The 19,002-nt window shown below is 48.3% G+C and overlaps 1 protein-coding gene across 2 annotated transcripts in view; it reads left to right on the forward strand.

Annotated features, from left to right (window-relative positions):
* LOC139555909 (PH-interacting protein-like) overlaps positions 1-14,860 on the forward strand; it is a 142,184-nt gene extending 127,324 nt beyond the window's left edge. For both annotated transcript variants that reach the window (XM_071369272.1, XM_071369273.1), the window contains exons 37-40: positions 2,747-2,899; positions 3,606-4,075; positions 5,331-5,548; positions 11,434-14,860. In XM_071369272.1, coding sequence (XP_071225373.1) covers positions 2,747-2,899; positions 3,606-4,075; positions 5,331-5,548; positions 11,434-12,155 — 1,563 coding nt within the window. In that variant the 3' untranslated portion in view covers positions 12,156-14,860. The remainder of the gene's footprint in view (positions 1-2,746; positions 2,900-3,605; positions 4,076-5,330; positions 5,549-11,433) is intronic.
* The last annotated feature ends 4,142 nt before the right edge of the window (positions 14,861-19,002 follow it).

The raw sequence follows: 19,002 nt of genomic DNA on the forward strand, positions 1-19,002 counted from the left end.
TACCTGGCTCACCTCTTTACATACCTGTCTCACCTCTTTACATACATGTCTCACTTCTTTACATACCTGTCTCACCACTTTACATACCTGTCTCACCTCTTTACATACCTGTCTCACCTCTCTACTCAACTGTCTCACCACTTTAAATACATGTTTCACCTCTTTACATACCTGTCTCACCTCTCTACTCAACTGTCTCACCTCTCTACATACCTTCTGATAGTATACAGACCCCTTGACTTTTTACACATATTGTTACGTTACAGCCTTATTCTAAAATGGAATAAATAAAACTAATTCTCAGCAACCGACACACAATACCCCATAATGACAAAGCGAAAACAGGATTTTAGACATTTCTGCAGATTTATTTAAAATCAAAACAGATACCTTATTCACGTAAGTATTCAGACGCTTTGCTATAAGACTCGAAATTGAGCTCAGGTGCATCCTGTTTCCAACTTGATTGGAGTCCACCTGTGGTAAATTCAATTGATTGGAAAGGCACATACCTGTCTATATAAGGTCCCACAGTTGACAGTGCACGTCAGAGCAAAAACCAAGCCATGAGGTCAAAGGAATTGTCCGTAGAGCTCTGAGACAGGATTGTGTCGAGGCATAGATCTGGGAAAGGGTACCAAAACATTTCTGCAGCATTGGAGGTCCCCAAGAACACAGTGGCCTCCATCATTCTTAAATGGAAGAAGTTTGGAACCACCAAGACTCTTCCTAGAGCTGGCCGCCCGGCCAAACTGAGTGATCGGGGAGAAGGGCCTTGGTCAGGGAGGTGACCAAGAACCTGATGGTCACTCTGACAGAGCTCTAGAGTTCCTCTGTGGAGATGGGAGAACCTTCCAGAAGGACAACCTCTCTGCAGCACTCCACCAATCAGGCCTTTATGGTAGAGTGGCCAGACAGAAGACACTCCTCAGGAAAAGGCACATGACAGCCCGCTTGGAGTTTTCCAAAAGGCACCTAAAGGACTCTCAGACCATGAGAAACAAGATTCTCTGGTCTGATGAAACCATGATTGAACTCTTTGGCCTGAATGCCAAGCTTCATGTCTGGAGGAAACCTGGCACCATCCCTACGGTGAAGCATGGTGGTGGCAGCATCATGCTGTGGGAATGTTTTTCAGCGGCAGGGACTGGGTCAGGATCAAGGTAAAGATGAACGGAGCAAAGTACAGAGAGATCCTTGATGAAAACCTGCTCCAGAGCGCTCAGGGCCTAAGACTGGGGAGAAGGTTCACCTTCCAACAGGACAACAACCCTAAGCACAAAGCCAAGACAACGCAGGAGTGGCTTCGGAACAAGTCTCTGAATGTCCTCGAGTGGCCCAGCCAGAGCCCGGTATTGAACCCGATCGTACATCTCTTGAGAGACCTGAAAATAGCTGTGCATCAACACTCCCCATCTACCTGACATCCACAGGATGGGAGAAACTCCACAAATACAGGTGTGCCAAGCTTGTAGCGTCATACCCAAGAAGACACAAGGCTGTAATCGCTGCCAAGGTGCTTCAACAAGGTACTGAGTGAAGGGTCTGAGTACTTATGTAAATGTGATATTTTTTATAAATGAGCAAAATATATATATATATTTTAACTCTGTCATTTTGGGGCATTGTGATGTCAGTATAGGGTATTGTGATGTCATTATGGGGTATTGTGATGTCATTATGGGGTATTGCGATGTCATTATGGGGTATGTGTGTAGATTGATGAGGGAAAAAACTATTTAAGCAATTTTAGAATAAGGCTGTAAACCTAACAACATTTGGAAAAAGTTAAATGGTCTGAATACTTTCCAAAGGCACTGTATATATATATATTTTTATTTTTTTTTACAAAGCAGTAATTTGAGTCAAAGTATCGATATGATATTGTCCAAAATAATATTGCGATATGTAACTGTTATCGCACCTGGCTGTCTGTCCATCTCTGTCTCTCAAGCGGTCTGTCTGTCTGTACAACCTGGTCTGACAATCTACCTCTCTCTCTTACATGTCTGTCTCTAACCTGTCTGTCTGTATAACCTGTCTGTCTCTAACCTGGTCTGACAATCTACCTCTCTCTCTTACATGTCTGTCTCTAACCTGTCTGTCTGTATAACCTGTCTGTCTCTAACCTGGTCTGACAAATCTACCTCTCTCTCTTACATGTCTGTCTCTAACCTGTCTGTCTCCTATAACCTGTCTGTCTCTAACCTGGTCTGACAAATCTACCTCTCTCTCTTACATGTCTGTCTCTAACCTGTCTGTCTGTATAACCTGGTCTGTCTCTAACCTGTCTGTCTGTATAACCTGTATGTTTGTCTCTAACCTGTATGTCTGTCTCTAACTTGTCTGTCTCTAACCTGTCTGTCTGTATCTAACCTGTCTGTCTCTAACACGTCTGTCTGTATCTAACCTGTCTGTCTCTAACATGTCTGTCTCTAACCTGTCTGTCTGTCTCTAACCTGTCTGTCTCTAACCTGTCTGTCTGTCTCTAACCTGTCTGTCTGTATCTAACCTGTCTGTCTCTAACCTGTCTGTCTGTCTCTAACCTGTCTGTCTCTAACCTGTCTGTCTGTCTCTAACCTGTCTGTCTGTCTCTAACCTGTCTGTCTGTCTCTAACCTGTCTGTCTCTAACCTGTCTGTCTCTAACCTGTCTGTCTGTATCTAACCTGTCTGTCTGTATCTAACCTGTCTGTCTGTCTCTAACCTGTCTGTCTGTATAAACTGGTCTGTCCACCTGACCCTCAGGACTATCTGGACATCGTGGACACCCCCATGGACTTCCGGACGGTCAGGGCGATGCTAAGATCGGGGGAGTACACCACTCCTCTGGAGCTCTGCCAGGACGTACGGCTTATCTTCAGCAACTCTAAAGCTTACACACCCAGCAAGAAGTCCCGGGTGAGACGCGCTATTACAGTTACTATTCATATTTATAACATGTTAATACACTCCTGTTCATATTTATAACATGTTAAGTTACTGTTCATATTTATAACATGTTAATACACTCCTGTTCATGTTTGTAACGTGTTAAAACACTCCTGCAAATGCTTATAGCGTGTATATATGCTCTTATCAATAATTATAAGACATTGACACTATCATTTTCAAAACATGTTAATACACTCCTATTCATGTTCATAACAAGGTAATACACTCAAATTGATGTTAATAACGTGATACACCTCTTTTCATGTTATTAACATGTTAATACACACTTATTCATGTTATTAACGTGTTAATACACTCTTATTCATGTTATTAACATGTAAATACACTCTTATTCATGTTATTGACGTGTTAATACACTCTTATCCATGTTATTAACATGTAAATACACTCTTATTCATGTTATTGACGTGTTAATACACTCTTATCCATGTTATTAACATGTAAATACACTCTTATTCATGTTATTAACGCGTTAATACACTCTTATTCATGTTATTAACGTGTTAATACACTCTTATTCATGTTATTAACATGTTAATACACTCTTATTCATGTTATTAACGCGTTAATACACTCTTATTCATGTTATTAATGTGTTAATACACTCTTATTCATGTTATTGACGTGTTAATACACTCTTATTCCTGTGTAGATCTACAGTATGAGTCTGCGTCTGTCTGCCTTGTTTGAGGAACATGTCAACTCCATCCTGGCTGACTACAAAGCCATCCATGGACAGACGGACAGAAAGACGAGACATAGAGCAGACAGACAGACCAGACACGTGGCGGACAGACAAACCGACAGACAGACCAGACACGTGGTGGACAGACAAACCGACAGACAGACAAGACACGTGGCGGACAGACAAACCGACAGACAGACAAGACACGTGGCGGACAGACAAACCGACAGACCGACAAGACACGTGGCGGACAGACAAACCGACAGACAGACAAGACACATGGCGGACAGACAAACCGACAGACAGACAAGACACATGGCGGACAGACAAACCGACAGAAAGACCAGACACGTGGCAGACAGACAAACCGACAGACAGACACGACAAGCTATGAAGAGGAGGAGGAGTGACTCTCCCTCCAGCAGCGCTGCCTCAAGGTACCTGATTGGCTAACCTGACCTAGCATCAAAGTGTTAGAGCCTTGTGATTGGTTAATCTGACCTAGCATCAGTGTGTTAGAGCCTTGTGATTGGTTAATCTGACCTAGCATCAGTGTGTTAGAGCCTTGTGATTGGTTAACTTCTCATGGGCAGTTGGGACGGTAGCGCCAACATCCGGTGAAATTGCAGAGCGCGAAATTCAAACTACAGAATTATAAATATTTAACTTTCATAAAATCACAAGTGTAATACATCAAAATAAAGCTTAACTGCTTGTTAATCCAGCCACAGTGTCAGATTTCAAAAAGGCTTTACGGCGAAAGCAGACCATTTGATTATCTGAGGACAGCGCCCCGCATACAAAACCATGAAAAACATATTTGTACCAGGCAGGTGCGAGACGAAAGTCAGAAATAGCGATATAAAAAATGCCTTACCTTTGATGATCTTCTTCTGTTGGCACTCCAAAAGGTCCCAGTTACATCACAAATGGTCCTTTTGTTCGATAAAGTCCTTCTTTATATCCATAAAACTCAGTTTAGCTGGCGCGCTTCAGTCAATAATCCACCCAGTTTCCCTCCATCAAAATGCATACAAAATGAATCCCAAACGTTACTAATAAACTTTTCCGAACAAGTCAAACAACGTTTATAATCAAACCTTAGGTACCCTAATACGCAAATTAACGATAAAATTTAAGACAGAGAATCGTTATTGTCTTTACCAGAGATAAATACCAAAGAACACACTCTCATTCACACGCTTGGAAACACTACAGACAAAATGGGAGCCACCTAGAAAAACAACAATTTCTGGCTCATTTTTCCCAAAACCAGCCTGAAACTCTTTCTAAAGACTGTTGACATCTAGTGGAAGCCCTAGGAACTGCAGTCTGGGAGGATTTCGCCTTATAATAAAAGTGACAGCCATTGAAAATAGTGGTAGGCTAAAATTACATTTTTGGGGGATGGTGTCCTCGGGGTTTCGCCTGCCATATCAGTTCTGTTATACTCACAGACATTATTTTAAATGTTTTGGAAACTTTAGAGTGTGTTCTATCCATATCTACCAATTATATGCATATCCTATCTTCCGGGCCTGAGTAACAGGCAGTTTACTTTGGGGACGCGTTTCATCCGGACATGAAAATACTGCCCCTTACCCAAGATAGGTTAATCTGACCTAGCATCAGAGTGTTAGAGCCTTGTGATTGGTCTTTGTGATCTTAACGTTCTATCACCCCCCCCTTTAGCCCAGAGAGGAAGAAGCGTGTGTCATCGAGGGGTGTATCCAGACTAGATTCCTTGGCCCCACCCACGGCTCCACAGCGCCCCCCCTCCTTGAGACAGACCATCCCCCTTCGACAGCCCCTCCCCCTCCTCAATGGGAAGGCAGAACAACAGACCCCCGGACGAACACGCAGCGCCAGGACACAAACACCCTCCACAGCAGACATGCACAGCACTGCAGGTGAGGAGTACACACACACACACACGCACACACACACACCACCTACACCTACAGAGAGACACACCTACAGACACACCTACAGACACACAGACACACACACACACACACACACACACACACACACACACACACCTACAGACAGACACAGACACACAGGCAGGTGCAACTACAGACACGCTCACACACACACAGACATGACATACCCCCTCACCCTTTACAACATACATGACATACCCCCTCACCCTTTACAACAGACATGACATACCCCCTCACCCTTTACAACATACATGACATACCCCCTCACCCTTTACAACAGACATGACATACCCCCCTCACCCTTTACAACAGACATGACATACCCCCTCACCCTTTACAACAGACATGACATACCCCCTCACCCTTTACAACATACATGACATACCCCCTCACCCTTTACAACATACATGACATACCCCCTTACCCTTTACAACATACATGACAGACCCCCCTCACCCTCTACAACATACATGACAGACCCCCCTCACCCTCTACAACATACATGACAGACCCCCTCACCCTCTACAACATACATGACAGACCCCCCTCACCCTCTACAACATACATGACAGACCCCCCTCACCCTCTACAACATACATGACAGACCCCCCTCACCCTCTACAACATACATGACAGACCCCCCTCACCCTCTACAACATACATGACACACCCCCCTCACCCTCTACAACATACATGACAGACCCCCTCACCCTCTACAACATACATGACAGACCCCCCTCACCCTCTACAACATACATGACAGACCCCTTCACCCTCTACAACATACATGACAGACCCCCCTCACCCTCTACAACATACATGACAGACCCCCCTCACCCTCTACAACATACATGACAGACCCCCCTCACCCTCTACAACATACATGACAGACCCCCCTCACCCTCTACAACATACATGACAGACCCCCTCACCCTCTACAACATACATGACAGACCCCTTCACCCTCTACAACATACATGACAGACCCCCTCACCCTCTACAACATACATGACATACCCCCCTCACCCTCTACAACATACATGACATACCCCCCTCACCCTCTACAACATACATGACAGACCCCCCTCACCCTCTACAACATACATGACAGACCCCCCTCACCCTCTACAACATACATGACAGAGCCCCCTCACCCTCTACAACATACATGACAGACCCCCCTCACCCTCTACAACATACATTACAGACCCCCCTCACCCTCTACAACATACATGACATACCCCCTCACACTGTACAACATACATGACAGACCCCCTTCACCCTCTACAACATACATGACAGACCCCCCTCACCCTCTACAACATACATGACAGACCCCCTCACCCTCTACAACATACATGACAGACCCCCCTCACCCTCTACAACATACATGACAGACCCCCCTCACCCTCTACAACATACATGACAGACCCCCTCACCCTCTACAACATACATTACAGACCCCCTCACCCTCTACAACATACATGACAGACCCCCCTCACCCTCTACAACATACATGACAGACCCCCCTCACCCTCTACAACATACATGACATACCCCCCTCACCCTCTACAACATACATGACAGACCCCCCTCACCCTCTACAACATACATGACATACCCCCCTCACCCTCTACAACATACATGACAGACCCCCCTCACCCTCTACAACATACATGACAGACCCCCTCACCCTCTACAACATACATGACAGACCCCCCTCACCCTCTACAACATACATGACAGACCCCCTCACCCTCTACAACATACATGACAGACCCCCCTCACCCTCTACAACATACATGACAGACCCCTTCACCCTCTACAACATACATGACAGACCCCCCTCACCCTCTACAACATACATGACAGACCCCCCTCACCCTCTACAACATACATGACAGACCCCCCTCACCCTCTACAACATACATGACAGACCCCCCTCACCCTCTACAACATACATGACATACCCCCCTCACCCTCTACAACATACATGACAGACCCCCTCACCCTCTACAACATACATGACAGACCCCCCTCACCCTCTACAACATACATGACAGACCCCCCTCACCCTCTACAACATACATGACATTCCCCCCTCACCCTCTACAACATACATGACAGACCCCCCTCACCCTCTACAACATACATGACAGACCCCCCTCACCCTCTACAACATACATGACATACCCCCCTCACCCTCTACAACATACATGACAGACCCCCTCACCCTCTACAACATACATGACATACCCCCCTCACCCTCTACAACATACATGACAGACCCCCCTCACCCTCTACAACATACATGACAGACCCCCCTCACCCTCTACAACATACATGACAGACCCCCCTCACCCTCTACAACATACATGACAGACCCCCCTCACCCTCTACAACATACATTACAGACCCCCCTCACCCTCTACAACATACATGACATACCCCCTCACCCTCTACAACATACATGACAGACCCCCTTCACCCTCTACAACATACATGACAGACCCCCTTCACCCTCTACAACATACATGACAGACCCCCTTCACCCTCTACAACATACATGACAGACCCCCCTCACCCTCTACAACATACATGACAGACCCCCTTCACCCTCTACAACATACATGACAGACCCCCTTCACCCTCTACAACATACATGACAGAACCCCCCTCACCCTCTACAACATACATGACAGACCCCCTCACCCTCTACAACATACATGACAGACCTCCCTCACCCTCTACAACATACATGACAGACCCCCCTCACCCTCTACAACATACATGACAGACCCCCCTCACCCTCTACAACATACATGACAGACCCCCTCACCCTCTACAACATACATTACAGACCCCCTCACCCTCTACAACATACATGACAGACCCCCCTCACCCTCTACAACATACATGACAGACCCCCCTCACCCTCTACAACATACATGACATACCCCCCTCACCCTCTACAACATACATGACAGACCCCCCTCACCCTCTACAACATACATGACATACCCCCCTCACCCTCTACAACATACATGACAGACCCCCCTCACCCTCTACAACATACATGACAGACCCCCTCACCCTCTACAACATACATGACAGACCCCCCTCACCCTCTACAACATACATGACAGACCCCTTCACCCTCTACAACATACATGACAGACTCCCCTCACCCTCTACAACATACATGACAGACCCCCCTCACCCTCTACAACATACATGACAGACCCCCCTCACCCTCTACAACATACATGACAGACCCCCCTCACCCTCTACAACATACATGACATACCCCCCTCACCCTCTACAACATACATGACAGACCCCCTCACCCTCTACAACATACATGACAGACCCCCCTCACCCTCTACAACATACATGACAGACCCCCCTCACCCTCTACAACATACATGACAGACCCCCCTCACCCTCTACAACATACATGACATACCCCCCTCACCCTCTACAACATACATGACAGACCCCCCTCACCCTCTACAACATACATGACAGACCCCCCTCACCCTCTACAACATACATGACAGACCCCCCTCACCCTCTACAACATACATGACAGACCCCCTCACCCTCTACAACATACATGACAGACCCCCCTCACCCTCTACAACATACATGACAGACCCCCCTCACCCTCTACAACATACATGACAGACCCCCCTCACCCTCTACAACATACATGACAGACCCCCCTCACCCTCTACAACATACATGACAGACCCCCCTCACCCTCTACAACATACATGACAGACCCCCCTCACCCTCTACAACATACATGACATACCCCCCTCACCCTCTACAACATACATGACAGACCCCCTCACCCTCTACAACATACATGACAGACCCCCCTCACCCTCTACAACATACATGACAGACCCCCCTCACCCTCTACAACATACATGACAGACCCCCTCACCCTCTACAACATACATGACAGACCCCTTCACCCTCTACAACATACATGACAGACCCCCCTCACCCTCTACAACATACATGACAGACCCCCCTCACCCTCTACAACATACATGACATACCCCCCTCACCCTCTACAACATACATGACAGACCCCCCTCACCCTCTACAACATACATGACAGACCCCCCTCACCCTCTACAACATACATGACAGACCCCCTCACCCTCTACAACATACATGACAGACCCCCCTCACCCTCTACAACATACATGACAGACCCCCCTCACCCTCTACAACATACATGACAGACCCCTTCACCCTCTACAACATACATGACAGACCCCCCTCACCCTCTACAACATACATGACAGACCCCCCTCACCCTCTACAACATACATGACAGACCCCCTCACCCTCTACAACATACATGACAGACCCCCCTCACCCTCTACAACATACATGACATACCCCCCTCACCCTCTACAACATACATGACAGACCCCCTCACCCTCTACAACATACATGACATACCCCCCTCACCCTCTACAACATACATGACAGACCCCCCTCACCCTCTACAACATACATGACAGACCCCCTCACCCTCTACAACATACATGACAGACCCCTTCACCCTCTACAACATACATGACATACCCCCCTCACCCTCTACAACATACATGACAGACCCCCCTCACCCTCTACAACATACATGACAGACCCCCCTCACCCTCTACAACATACATGACAGACCCCCTCACCCTCTACAACATACATGACATACCCCCCTCACCCTCTACAACATACATGACAGACCCCCTCACCCTCTACAACATACATGACAGACCCCCCTCACCCTCTACAACATACATGACAGACCCCCCTCACCCTCTACAACATACATGACAGACCCCCTCACCCTCTACAACATACATGACAGACCCCTTCACCCTCTACAACATACATGACAGACCCCTTCACCCTCTACAACATACATGACAGACCCCCCTCACCCTCTACAACATACATGACAGACCCCTTCACCCTCTACAACATACATGACAGACCCCTTCACCCTCTACAACATACATGACAGACCCCCCTCACCCTCTACAACATACATGACAGACCCCCCTCACCCTCTACAACATACATGACAGACCCCCTCACCCTCTACAACATACATGACAGACCCCTTCACCCTCTACAACATACATGACAGACCCCTTCACCCTCTACAACATACATGACAGACCCCTTCACCCTCTACAACATACATGACAGACCCCCCTCACCCTCTACAACATACATGACATACCCCCCTCACCCTCTACAACATACATGACAGACCCCCTCACCCTCTACAACATACATGACAGACCCCCCTCACCCTCTACAACATACATGACAGACCCCCCTCACCCTCTACAACATACATGACAGACCCCCTCACCCTCTACAACATACATGACAGACCCCTTCACCCTCTACAACATACATGACAGACCCCTTCACCCTCTACAACATACATGACAGACCCCCCTCACCCTCTACAACATACATGGCAGACCCCCCTCACCCTCTACAACATACATGACAGACCCCCTCACCCTCTACAACATACATGACATACCCCCCTCACCCTCTACAACATACATGACAGACCCCCCTCACCCTCTACAACATACATGACAGACCCCCCTCACCCTCTACAACATACATGACAGACCCCCCTCACCCTCTACAACATACATGACAGACCCCCCTCACCCTCTACAACATACATGACAGACCCCTTCACCCTCTACAACATACATGACATACAACACTGCAGGTAAAGAGTACACATACGACTGATTGGTTGATTGATCTCACATTCTCTCTGTCCCTCCCCCCAGCCTCCCCTCGTAGCCCCTCCCCCCAGGCTACTGTCCACCTGAATGGCCACAGTAGTCAGGAGGGCGTGTCTGCAGGTCGGAGGGGACGGAGACCCAGAGTAGTGACCCCTGAACCCAGTCCTAGCCCCGCCCCCAAGGGTCGCCCTCCCGGCAGGAAGAGAGGCAGGAAGTCCAGACAGGAACTAGAGGCCATGAGGAGGGGCCTCCGGCGAAGCTCCACCCCCGAGGACAAGCTCAACCAATCCACAGGCGACGAGGGCGGGACTTCCTCTGCCCAGGAAGCATCCGTGCTGTCGGGGGCCGGACTTCCAGGAACGCCACGGCGCCGCGGTAGGCCAAGACTGGTCAGGACAGAGATAGCCCCGACCCCTTCCAGCCCCGACCCCTCCCCTTCCCCTTTGAGGAGGAGCAGCCGGCGAATCAACGACGAGATGACTCCCCCTGCCCAGTCTCTGCAACAATCACAGCGCGTGAGGGCATCGCCACAGGACGAGAACAACGATGAAGAGGAGGAGGCGGAACAGGAAGGGGAGGGGTCAGCGGGATCGATGCGTACACGTAACCGGGGGCGACGAACGGCGTACTACACGGAGGAGGACTCAGAGGAGGAGGAGCAGAGACAACTCCTGGTTGAAGACTCCTCCCTCACCTTTGGCACTTCCTCCAAGGGGCGTGTCCGCAAGCTCACAGACAAGGCCAAGGCCAACCTCATCGGCTGGTAACCAACCAACCGCACCGCCATTATTATTGGATGGTTACCACGACGACCGCACCCTGGTAACCACGACAACCATGCATTTACTTTGGGCTGGTAACAAAGACAACCCCCCCCCCCCACTTCCAGACCAGAGGAGAGGATTGTTTCGCCTGACTACGCCGTGTTGTAGAGCAGGGTGATGGCTGCTCCTGGTGTGTCCCCGTCCCTGTGTCCACACCATAGACCAGCCTGAAGCTCCTCTCTCATTGGTCCTTGGACGACTATCCCACAAACACCTCGTCTCCTGTGGGGTTTGACTTTGGACCGTCTCCTGAACACACAACCACATGATCATGGACACACACACACACACACACACACACTGTAAAAGCTTCCTGTGTCTCCTTATGTGGTCAACAGGACCGTAGACTGACTCTTCTCTCTGACCGTCTCTCTGTCTGTTCTCTCTGTCTGTTCTCTCTGTCTGTTCTCTCTGTCTGTTCTCTCTGTCTGTTCTCTCTGTCTGTTCTCTCTGTCTGTTCTCTCTGTCTGTTCTCTCTGTCTGTTCTCTCTGTCTGTTCTCTCTGTCTGTTCTCTCTGTCTGTTCTCTCTGTCTGTTCTCTCTGCCTGTTTTCTCTGTCTGTTCTCTCTGACTGTCTCTGTCTGTTCTCTCTGTCTGTTCTCTCTGTCTGTTCTCTCTGTCTGTTCTCTCTGACTGTTCTCTCTGTCTGTTCTCTCTGTCTGTTCTCTGTCTGTTCTCTCTGACTGTTCTCTCTGACCGTCTCTCTGACCGTCTCTCTGTCTGTTCTCTCTGTCTGTTCTCTCTGACTGTTCTCTCTGTCTGTTCTCTCTGTCTGTTCTCTGTCTGTTCTCTCTGACTGTTCTCTCTGACCGTCTCTCTGACCGTCTCTCTGACCGTCTCTCTGTCTGTTCTCTCTGTCTGTTCTCTCTGTCTGTTCTCTCTGACTGTTCTCTCTGTCTGTTCTCTCTGTCTGTTCTCTCTGTCTGTTTTCTCTGTCTGTTCTCTCTGACTGTCTCTGTCTGTTCTCTCTGTCTGTTCTCTCTGTCTGTTCTCTCTGACTGTTCTCTCTGTCTGTTCTCTCTGTCTGTTCTCTCTGTCTGTTCTCTCTGTCTGTTCTCTCTGTCTGTTCTCTCTGTCTGTTTTCTCTGTCTGTTCTCTCTGACTGTCTCTGTCTGTTCTCTCTGTCTGTTCTCTCTGTCTGTTCTCTCTGACTGTTCTCTCTGTCTGTTCTCTCTGTCTGTTCTCTGTCTGTTCTCTCTGACTGTTCTCTCTGACCGTCTCTCTGACCGTCTCTCTGTCTGTTCTCTCTGTCTGTTCTCTCTGACTGTTCTCTCTGTCTGTTCTCTCTGTCTGTTCTCTGTCTGTTCTCTCTGACTGTTCTCTCTGACCGTCTCTCTGACCGTCTCTCTGACCGTCTCTCTGTCTGTTCTCTCTGACTGTTCTCTCTGACTGTTCTCTCTGTCTGTTCTCTCTGTCTGTTCTCTCTGTCTGTTCTCTCTGACTGTTCTCTCTGACTGTTCTCTCTGTCTGTTCTCTCTGTCTGTTCTCTATGTCTGTTCTCTCTGCCTGTTCTCTCTGCCTGTTCTCTCTGACTGTCTCTATGTCTGTTCTCTCTGCCTGTTCTCTCTGCCTGTTCTCTCTGACTGTCTCTATGTCTGTTCTCTCTGCCTGTTCTCTCTGCCTGTTCTCTCTGACTGTCTCTATGTCTGTTCTCTCTGACTGTCTCTATGTCTGTTCTCTCTGACTGTCTCTCTGACCTTCTCAATGTGTGTTCATGTTTGCATGTGTGTGTGCACAACACCAAATGGGTAGCGAGTGTGCACAACACCAAATGGGTAGCGAGTGTGCACAGCACCAAATTGGTAGAGAGTGTGCACAGCACCAAATTGGTAGAGAGTGTGCACAGCACCAAATTGGTAGAGAGTGTGCACAGCACCAAATTGGTAGCGAGTGTGCATCATCGTGAGTTGTGTGTTGGTTCTATCCAGAGAGAGAGAGAGAGAGCTGATTGAAGGTTGTGTCTGTATGAAAGACCGTCCTCATCATTAGCAATACCTGGTGCCTTTCTGTGGGGTTTACCTGTGTGTGGGTGGGTGGGTTGGTGTGGGTGGGTTGGTGTGTGTGTGGGTGGGTGTGAGAGAGATCTGTGTAGTTTAGTGTACAACCAGTGGCGTCATACAGTTTGATGGACGTTGATATCAGAGTCTATTCTTGATAAGAGTCATCTGTCTGTATTATAGGCCAGATATTGTTGTTCAGTTCAAGGTACAGAGGTTGCTGTTAGCCTGGTCTCGGATTGGTTTGGGGCTATCCCGTCATCTCCTTGGTATGACTGAGAGGCAAGGAGTGGCATGATGGTACAAACCGACTGGTACCCAGGCTACGTCGGTGTCTTTCACCCTGTTGTCCAGTTCGCAGAGGGATCAGACAGCTTGTATCATTTGAATTGAAATCTAATTAAATGTTGATTATTTCAAATGTCTGTTTGTAAGGTCACATGCAGTCCTACCTAAGGCTGTGGCGGACATGACGTTTTGTCCACCGGTTATTGTCGTGCAAAACACTGTCGGGTCTCATGATAATTAACCGTTAATTAACATAAATACTTTTAGCATCTCCAGGCCTCCAAACAAGCCTCGATGCGCGCCTTCGGGACATCTACATTTAAAAGTCTCATAAATAAATGTAATATACACCATCACAAAAAAGCCATTCCTTATTTTAGGTCTAAAGAAACATTATGACATGAGAACATTGTATTTCAGAAGAACAGAATATGAGTCCTACTGTATGTTATCTGGCTATGATATAGACTGTAGGCTTGTTCATTTATCAGACTAGATACTGTATGTTATCTGGCTATGATATAGACTGTAGGCTTGTTCATTTATCAGACTAGATACTGTATGTTATCTGGCTATGCTATAGGCTTGTTCATTTATCAGACTAGATATGCTTATAAGTCCCTTGTAAGATCATTTGAACAGGTCCGATACACTAGTATGAGAGTTATTTGGCAACTTTATTTGTGAATGATACAAAACTTAGAATATCTTAGAAATCAAAAGATGTATGAGCTGTGCATGCTGGGACTTTAGATGATTTGAGAAAGTGGAAGAGAGCAAATCGTTCTCTGCTCCTCAGGCTGCACACGCCGTCCTCTCATCAAGTCGTCCTGTTTTCACCTCAGACTATTCTCAATTTCATACTGTCTTTACTAATATGATAAATGAGGTGAGATTTAGAAGGGCCCATTTATGAAACGGGCAGGAACAGGAAACGCATGTCTTCTGTATGCACTGGAATAGAGAATGGAGGCCCGAGCGCTTTCCCACCTGTCCATGTTGTAGGCTGCTTCGAAGCATGTGCTTAATATGAGCAAGGAAACATATTTCACTGAACTGTTGACAGCCTCTATCTCTCTGCACGCTCCAGAAATGAATAACGGAGAGAGAGGAGGAGATGGAAACGCACGGTGGAGAGATGGTGGACTCCTAACCGGATCCAAACTAGATGGAACCGGATCAAACCAGATTTAAATGGACTGAAGCGAACTGGAGACTGATCCTAGATTTTGTGTTTGTTCTGATTGTGCCTTGGATACCCTCTCTCTCTCTCTGTCTCCTGGATACCCTCTCTCTCTCTCTGTCTCCTGGATACCCTCTCTCTCTCTCTCCTGGATACCCTCTCTCTCTCTCTCTGTCTCCTGGATACCCTCTCTCTCTCTGTCTCCTGGATACCCTCTCTCTCTCTCTCTGTCTCCTGGATACCCTCTCTCTCTCTCTCTGTCTCCTGGATACCCTCTCTCTCTCTCTGTCTCCTGGATACCCTCTCTCTCTCTCTCTGTCTCCTGGATACCCTCTCTCTCTCTGTCTCCTGGATACCCTCTCTCTCTCTCTCTGTCTCCTGGATACCCTCTCTCTCTCTCTCTGTCTCCTGGATACCCTCTCTCTCTCTCTCTGTCTCCTGGATACCCTCTCTCTCTCTGTCTCCTGGATACCCTCTCTCTCTCTGTCTCCTGGATACCCTCTCTCTCTCTGTCTCCTGGATACCCTCTCTCTCTCTCCTGGATACCCTCTCTCCTGGATACCCTCTCTCTCTCTGTCTCCTGGATACCCTCTCTCTCTCTGTCTCCTGGATACCCTCTCTCTCTCTGTCTCCTGGATGCCCTCTCTCTCTCTCTCTGTCTCCTGGATACCCTCTCTCTCTCTCTGTCTCCTGGATACCCTCTCTCTCTCTCTGTCTCCTGGATACCCTCTCTCTCTGTCTCCTGGATACCCTCTCTCTCTCTGTCTCCTGGATACCCTCTCTCTCTCTCTCTGTCTCCTGGATACCCTCTCTCTCTGTCTCCTGGATACCCTCTCTCTCTCTCTGTCTCCTGGATACCCTCTCTCTCTCTCTCTGTCTCCTGGATACCCTCTCTCTCTCTCTGTCTCCTGGATACCCTCTCTCTCTCTGTCTCCTGGATACCCCTCTCTCTCTCTGTCTCCTGGATACCCTCTCTCTCTCTCTCTGTCTCCTGGATACCCTCTCTCTCTGTCTCCTGGATACCCTCTCTCTCTCTGTCTCCTGGATACCCTCTCTCTCTCTCTCTGTCTCCTGGATACCCTCTCTCTCTGTCTCCTGGATACCCTCTCTCTCTCTCTGTCTCCTGGATACCCTCTCTCTCTCTGTCTCCTGGATACCCTCTCTCTCTCTGTCTCCTGGATACCCTCTCTCTCTCTGTCTCCTGGATACCCTCTCTCTCTCTGTCTCCTGGATACCCTCTCTCTCTCTGTCTCCTGGATACCCTCTCTCTCTCTCTCTGTCTCCTGGATACCCTCTCTCTCTCTGTCTCCTGGATACCCTCTCTCTCTCTGTCTCCTGGATACCCTCTCTCTCTCTGTCTCCTGGATACCCTCTCTCTCTCTGTCTCCTGGATACCCTCTCTCTCTCTGTCTCCTGGATACCCTCTCTCTCTCTCTCTGTCTCCTGGATACCCTCTCTCTCTCTCTGTCTCCTGGATACCCTCTCTCTGTCTCCTGGATACCCTCTCTCTCTCTGTCTCCTGGATACCCTCTCTCTCTCTCTTTGTCTCCTGGATACCCCTCTCTCTCTCTCTGTCTCCTGGATACCCTCTCTCTCTCTCTCTGTCTCCTGGATACCCTCTCTCTCTCTCTCTGTCTCCTGGATACCCTCTCTCTCTCTGTCTCCTGGATACCCTCTCTCTCTGTCTCCTGGATACCCTCTCTCTCTCTGTCTCCTGGATACCCTCTCTCTCTCTCTCTGTCTCCTGGATACCCTCTCTCTCTCTGTCTCCTGGATACCCTCTCTCTCTCTCTGTCTCCTGGATACCCTCTCTCTCTCTCTCTCTGTCTCCTGGATACCCTCTCTCTCTGTCTGTTTCCTGGATACCCTCTCTCTCTCTGTCTCCTGGATACCCTCTCTCTCTCTCTGTCTCCTGGATACCCTCTCTCTCTCTGTCTCCTGGATACCCTCTCTCTCTCTCTCTGTCTCCTGGATACCCTCTCTCTCTCTCTCTGTCTCCTGCATACCCTCTCTCTCTCTGTCTCCTGGATACCCTCTCTCTCTCTCTCTGTCTCCTGGATACCCTCTCTCTCTCTCTCTGTCTCCTGGATACCCTCTCTCTCTCTGTCTCCTGGATACCCTCTCTCTCTCTGTCTCCTGGATACCCTCTCTCTCTCTCTCTGTCTCCTGGATACCCTCTCTCTCTCTGTCTCCTGGATACCCTCTCTCTGTCTGTCTCCTGGATACCCTCTCTCTCTCTGTCTCCTGGATACCCTCTCTCTCTGTCTCCTGGATACCCTCTCTGTCTCCTGGATACCCTCTCTCTCTCTGTCTCCTGGATACCCTCTCTCTCTCTCTGTCTCCTGGATACCCTCTCTCTCTCTCTCTGTCTCCTGGATACCCTCTCTCTGTCTGTCTCCTGGATACCCTCTCTCTCTCTGTCTCCTGGATACCCTCTCTCTGTCTGTCTCCTGGATACCCTCTCTCTCTCTGTCTCCTGGATACCCTCTCTCTCTCTGTCTCCTGGATACCCTCTCTCTCTGTCTCCTGGATACCCTCTCTCTCTCTCTTTGTCTCCTGGATACCCTCTCTCTCTCTCTCTGTCTCCTGGATACCCTCTCTCTCTCTCTCTCTGTCTCCTGGATACCCTCTCTCTCTCTCTCTGTCTCCTGGATACCCTCTCTCTCTCTGTCTCCTGGATACCCTCTCTCTCTCTGTCTCCTGGATACCCTCTCTCTCTCTCTCTGTCTCCTGGATACCCTCTCTCAATTCAATTCAATTCAATTCAAGGGGCTTTATTGGCATGGGAAACATGTGTTAACATTGCCAAAGCAAGTGAGATAGATAATACACAAAAGTGAAATAAACAATACAAATTAACAGTAAACATTACACATACAGAAGTTTCAAAACAAGAAAGACATTACAAATGTCATATTATATATATACAGTGTTGTAACAATGTACAAATGGTTAAAGCACACAAGTTAAAATAAATAAGCATAAATATGGGTTGTATTTACAATGGTGTTTGTTCTTCACTGGTTGCCCTTTTCTTGTGGCAACAGGTCACAAATCTTGCTGCTGTGATGGCACACTGTGGAATTTCACCCAGTAGAGATGGGAGTTTATCAAAATTGGATTTGTTTTCAAATTCTTTGTGGATCTGTGTAATCTGAGGGAAATATGTCTCTCTAATATGGTCATACATTGGGCAGGAGGTTAGGAAGTGCAGCTCAGTTTCCACCTCATTTTGTGGGCAGTGAGCACATAGCCTGTCTTCTCTTGAGAGCCATGTCTGCCTACGGCGGCCTTTCTCAATAGCAAGGCTATGCTCACTGAG

This window comes from Salvelinus alpinus, chromosome 27 (assembly GCF_045679555.1).
Source record: "Salvelinus alpinus chromosome 27, SLU_Salpinus.1, whole genome shotgun sequence".
NCBI lineage: Eukaryota > Metazoa > Chordata > Actinopteri > Salmoniformes > Salmonidae > Salvelinus > Salvelinus alpinus.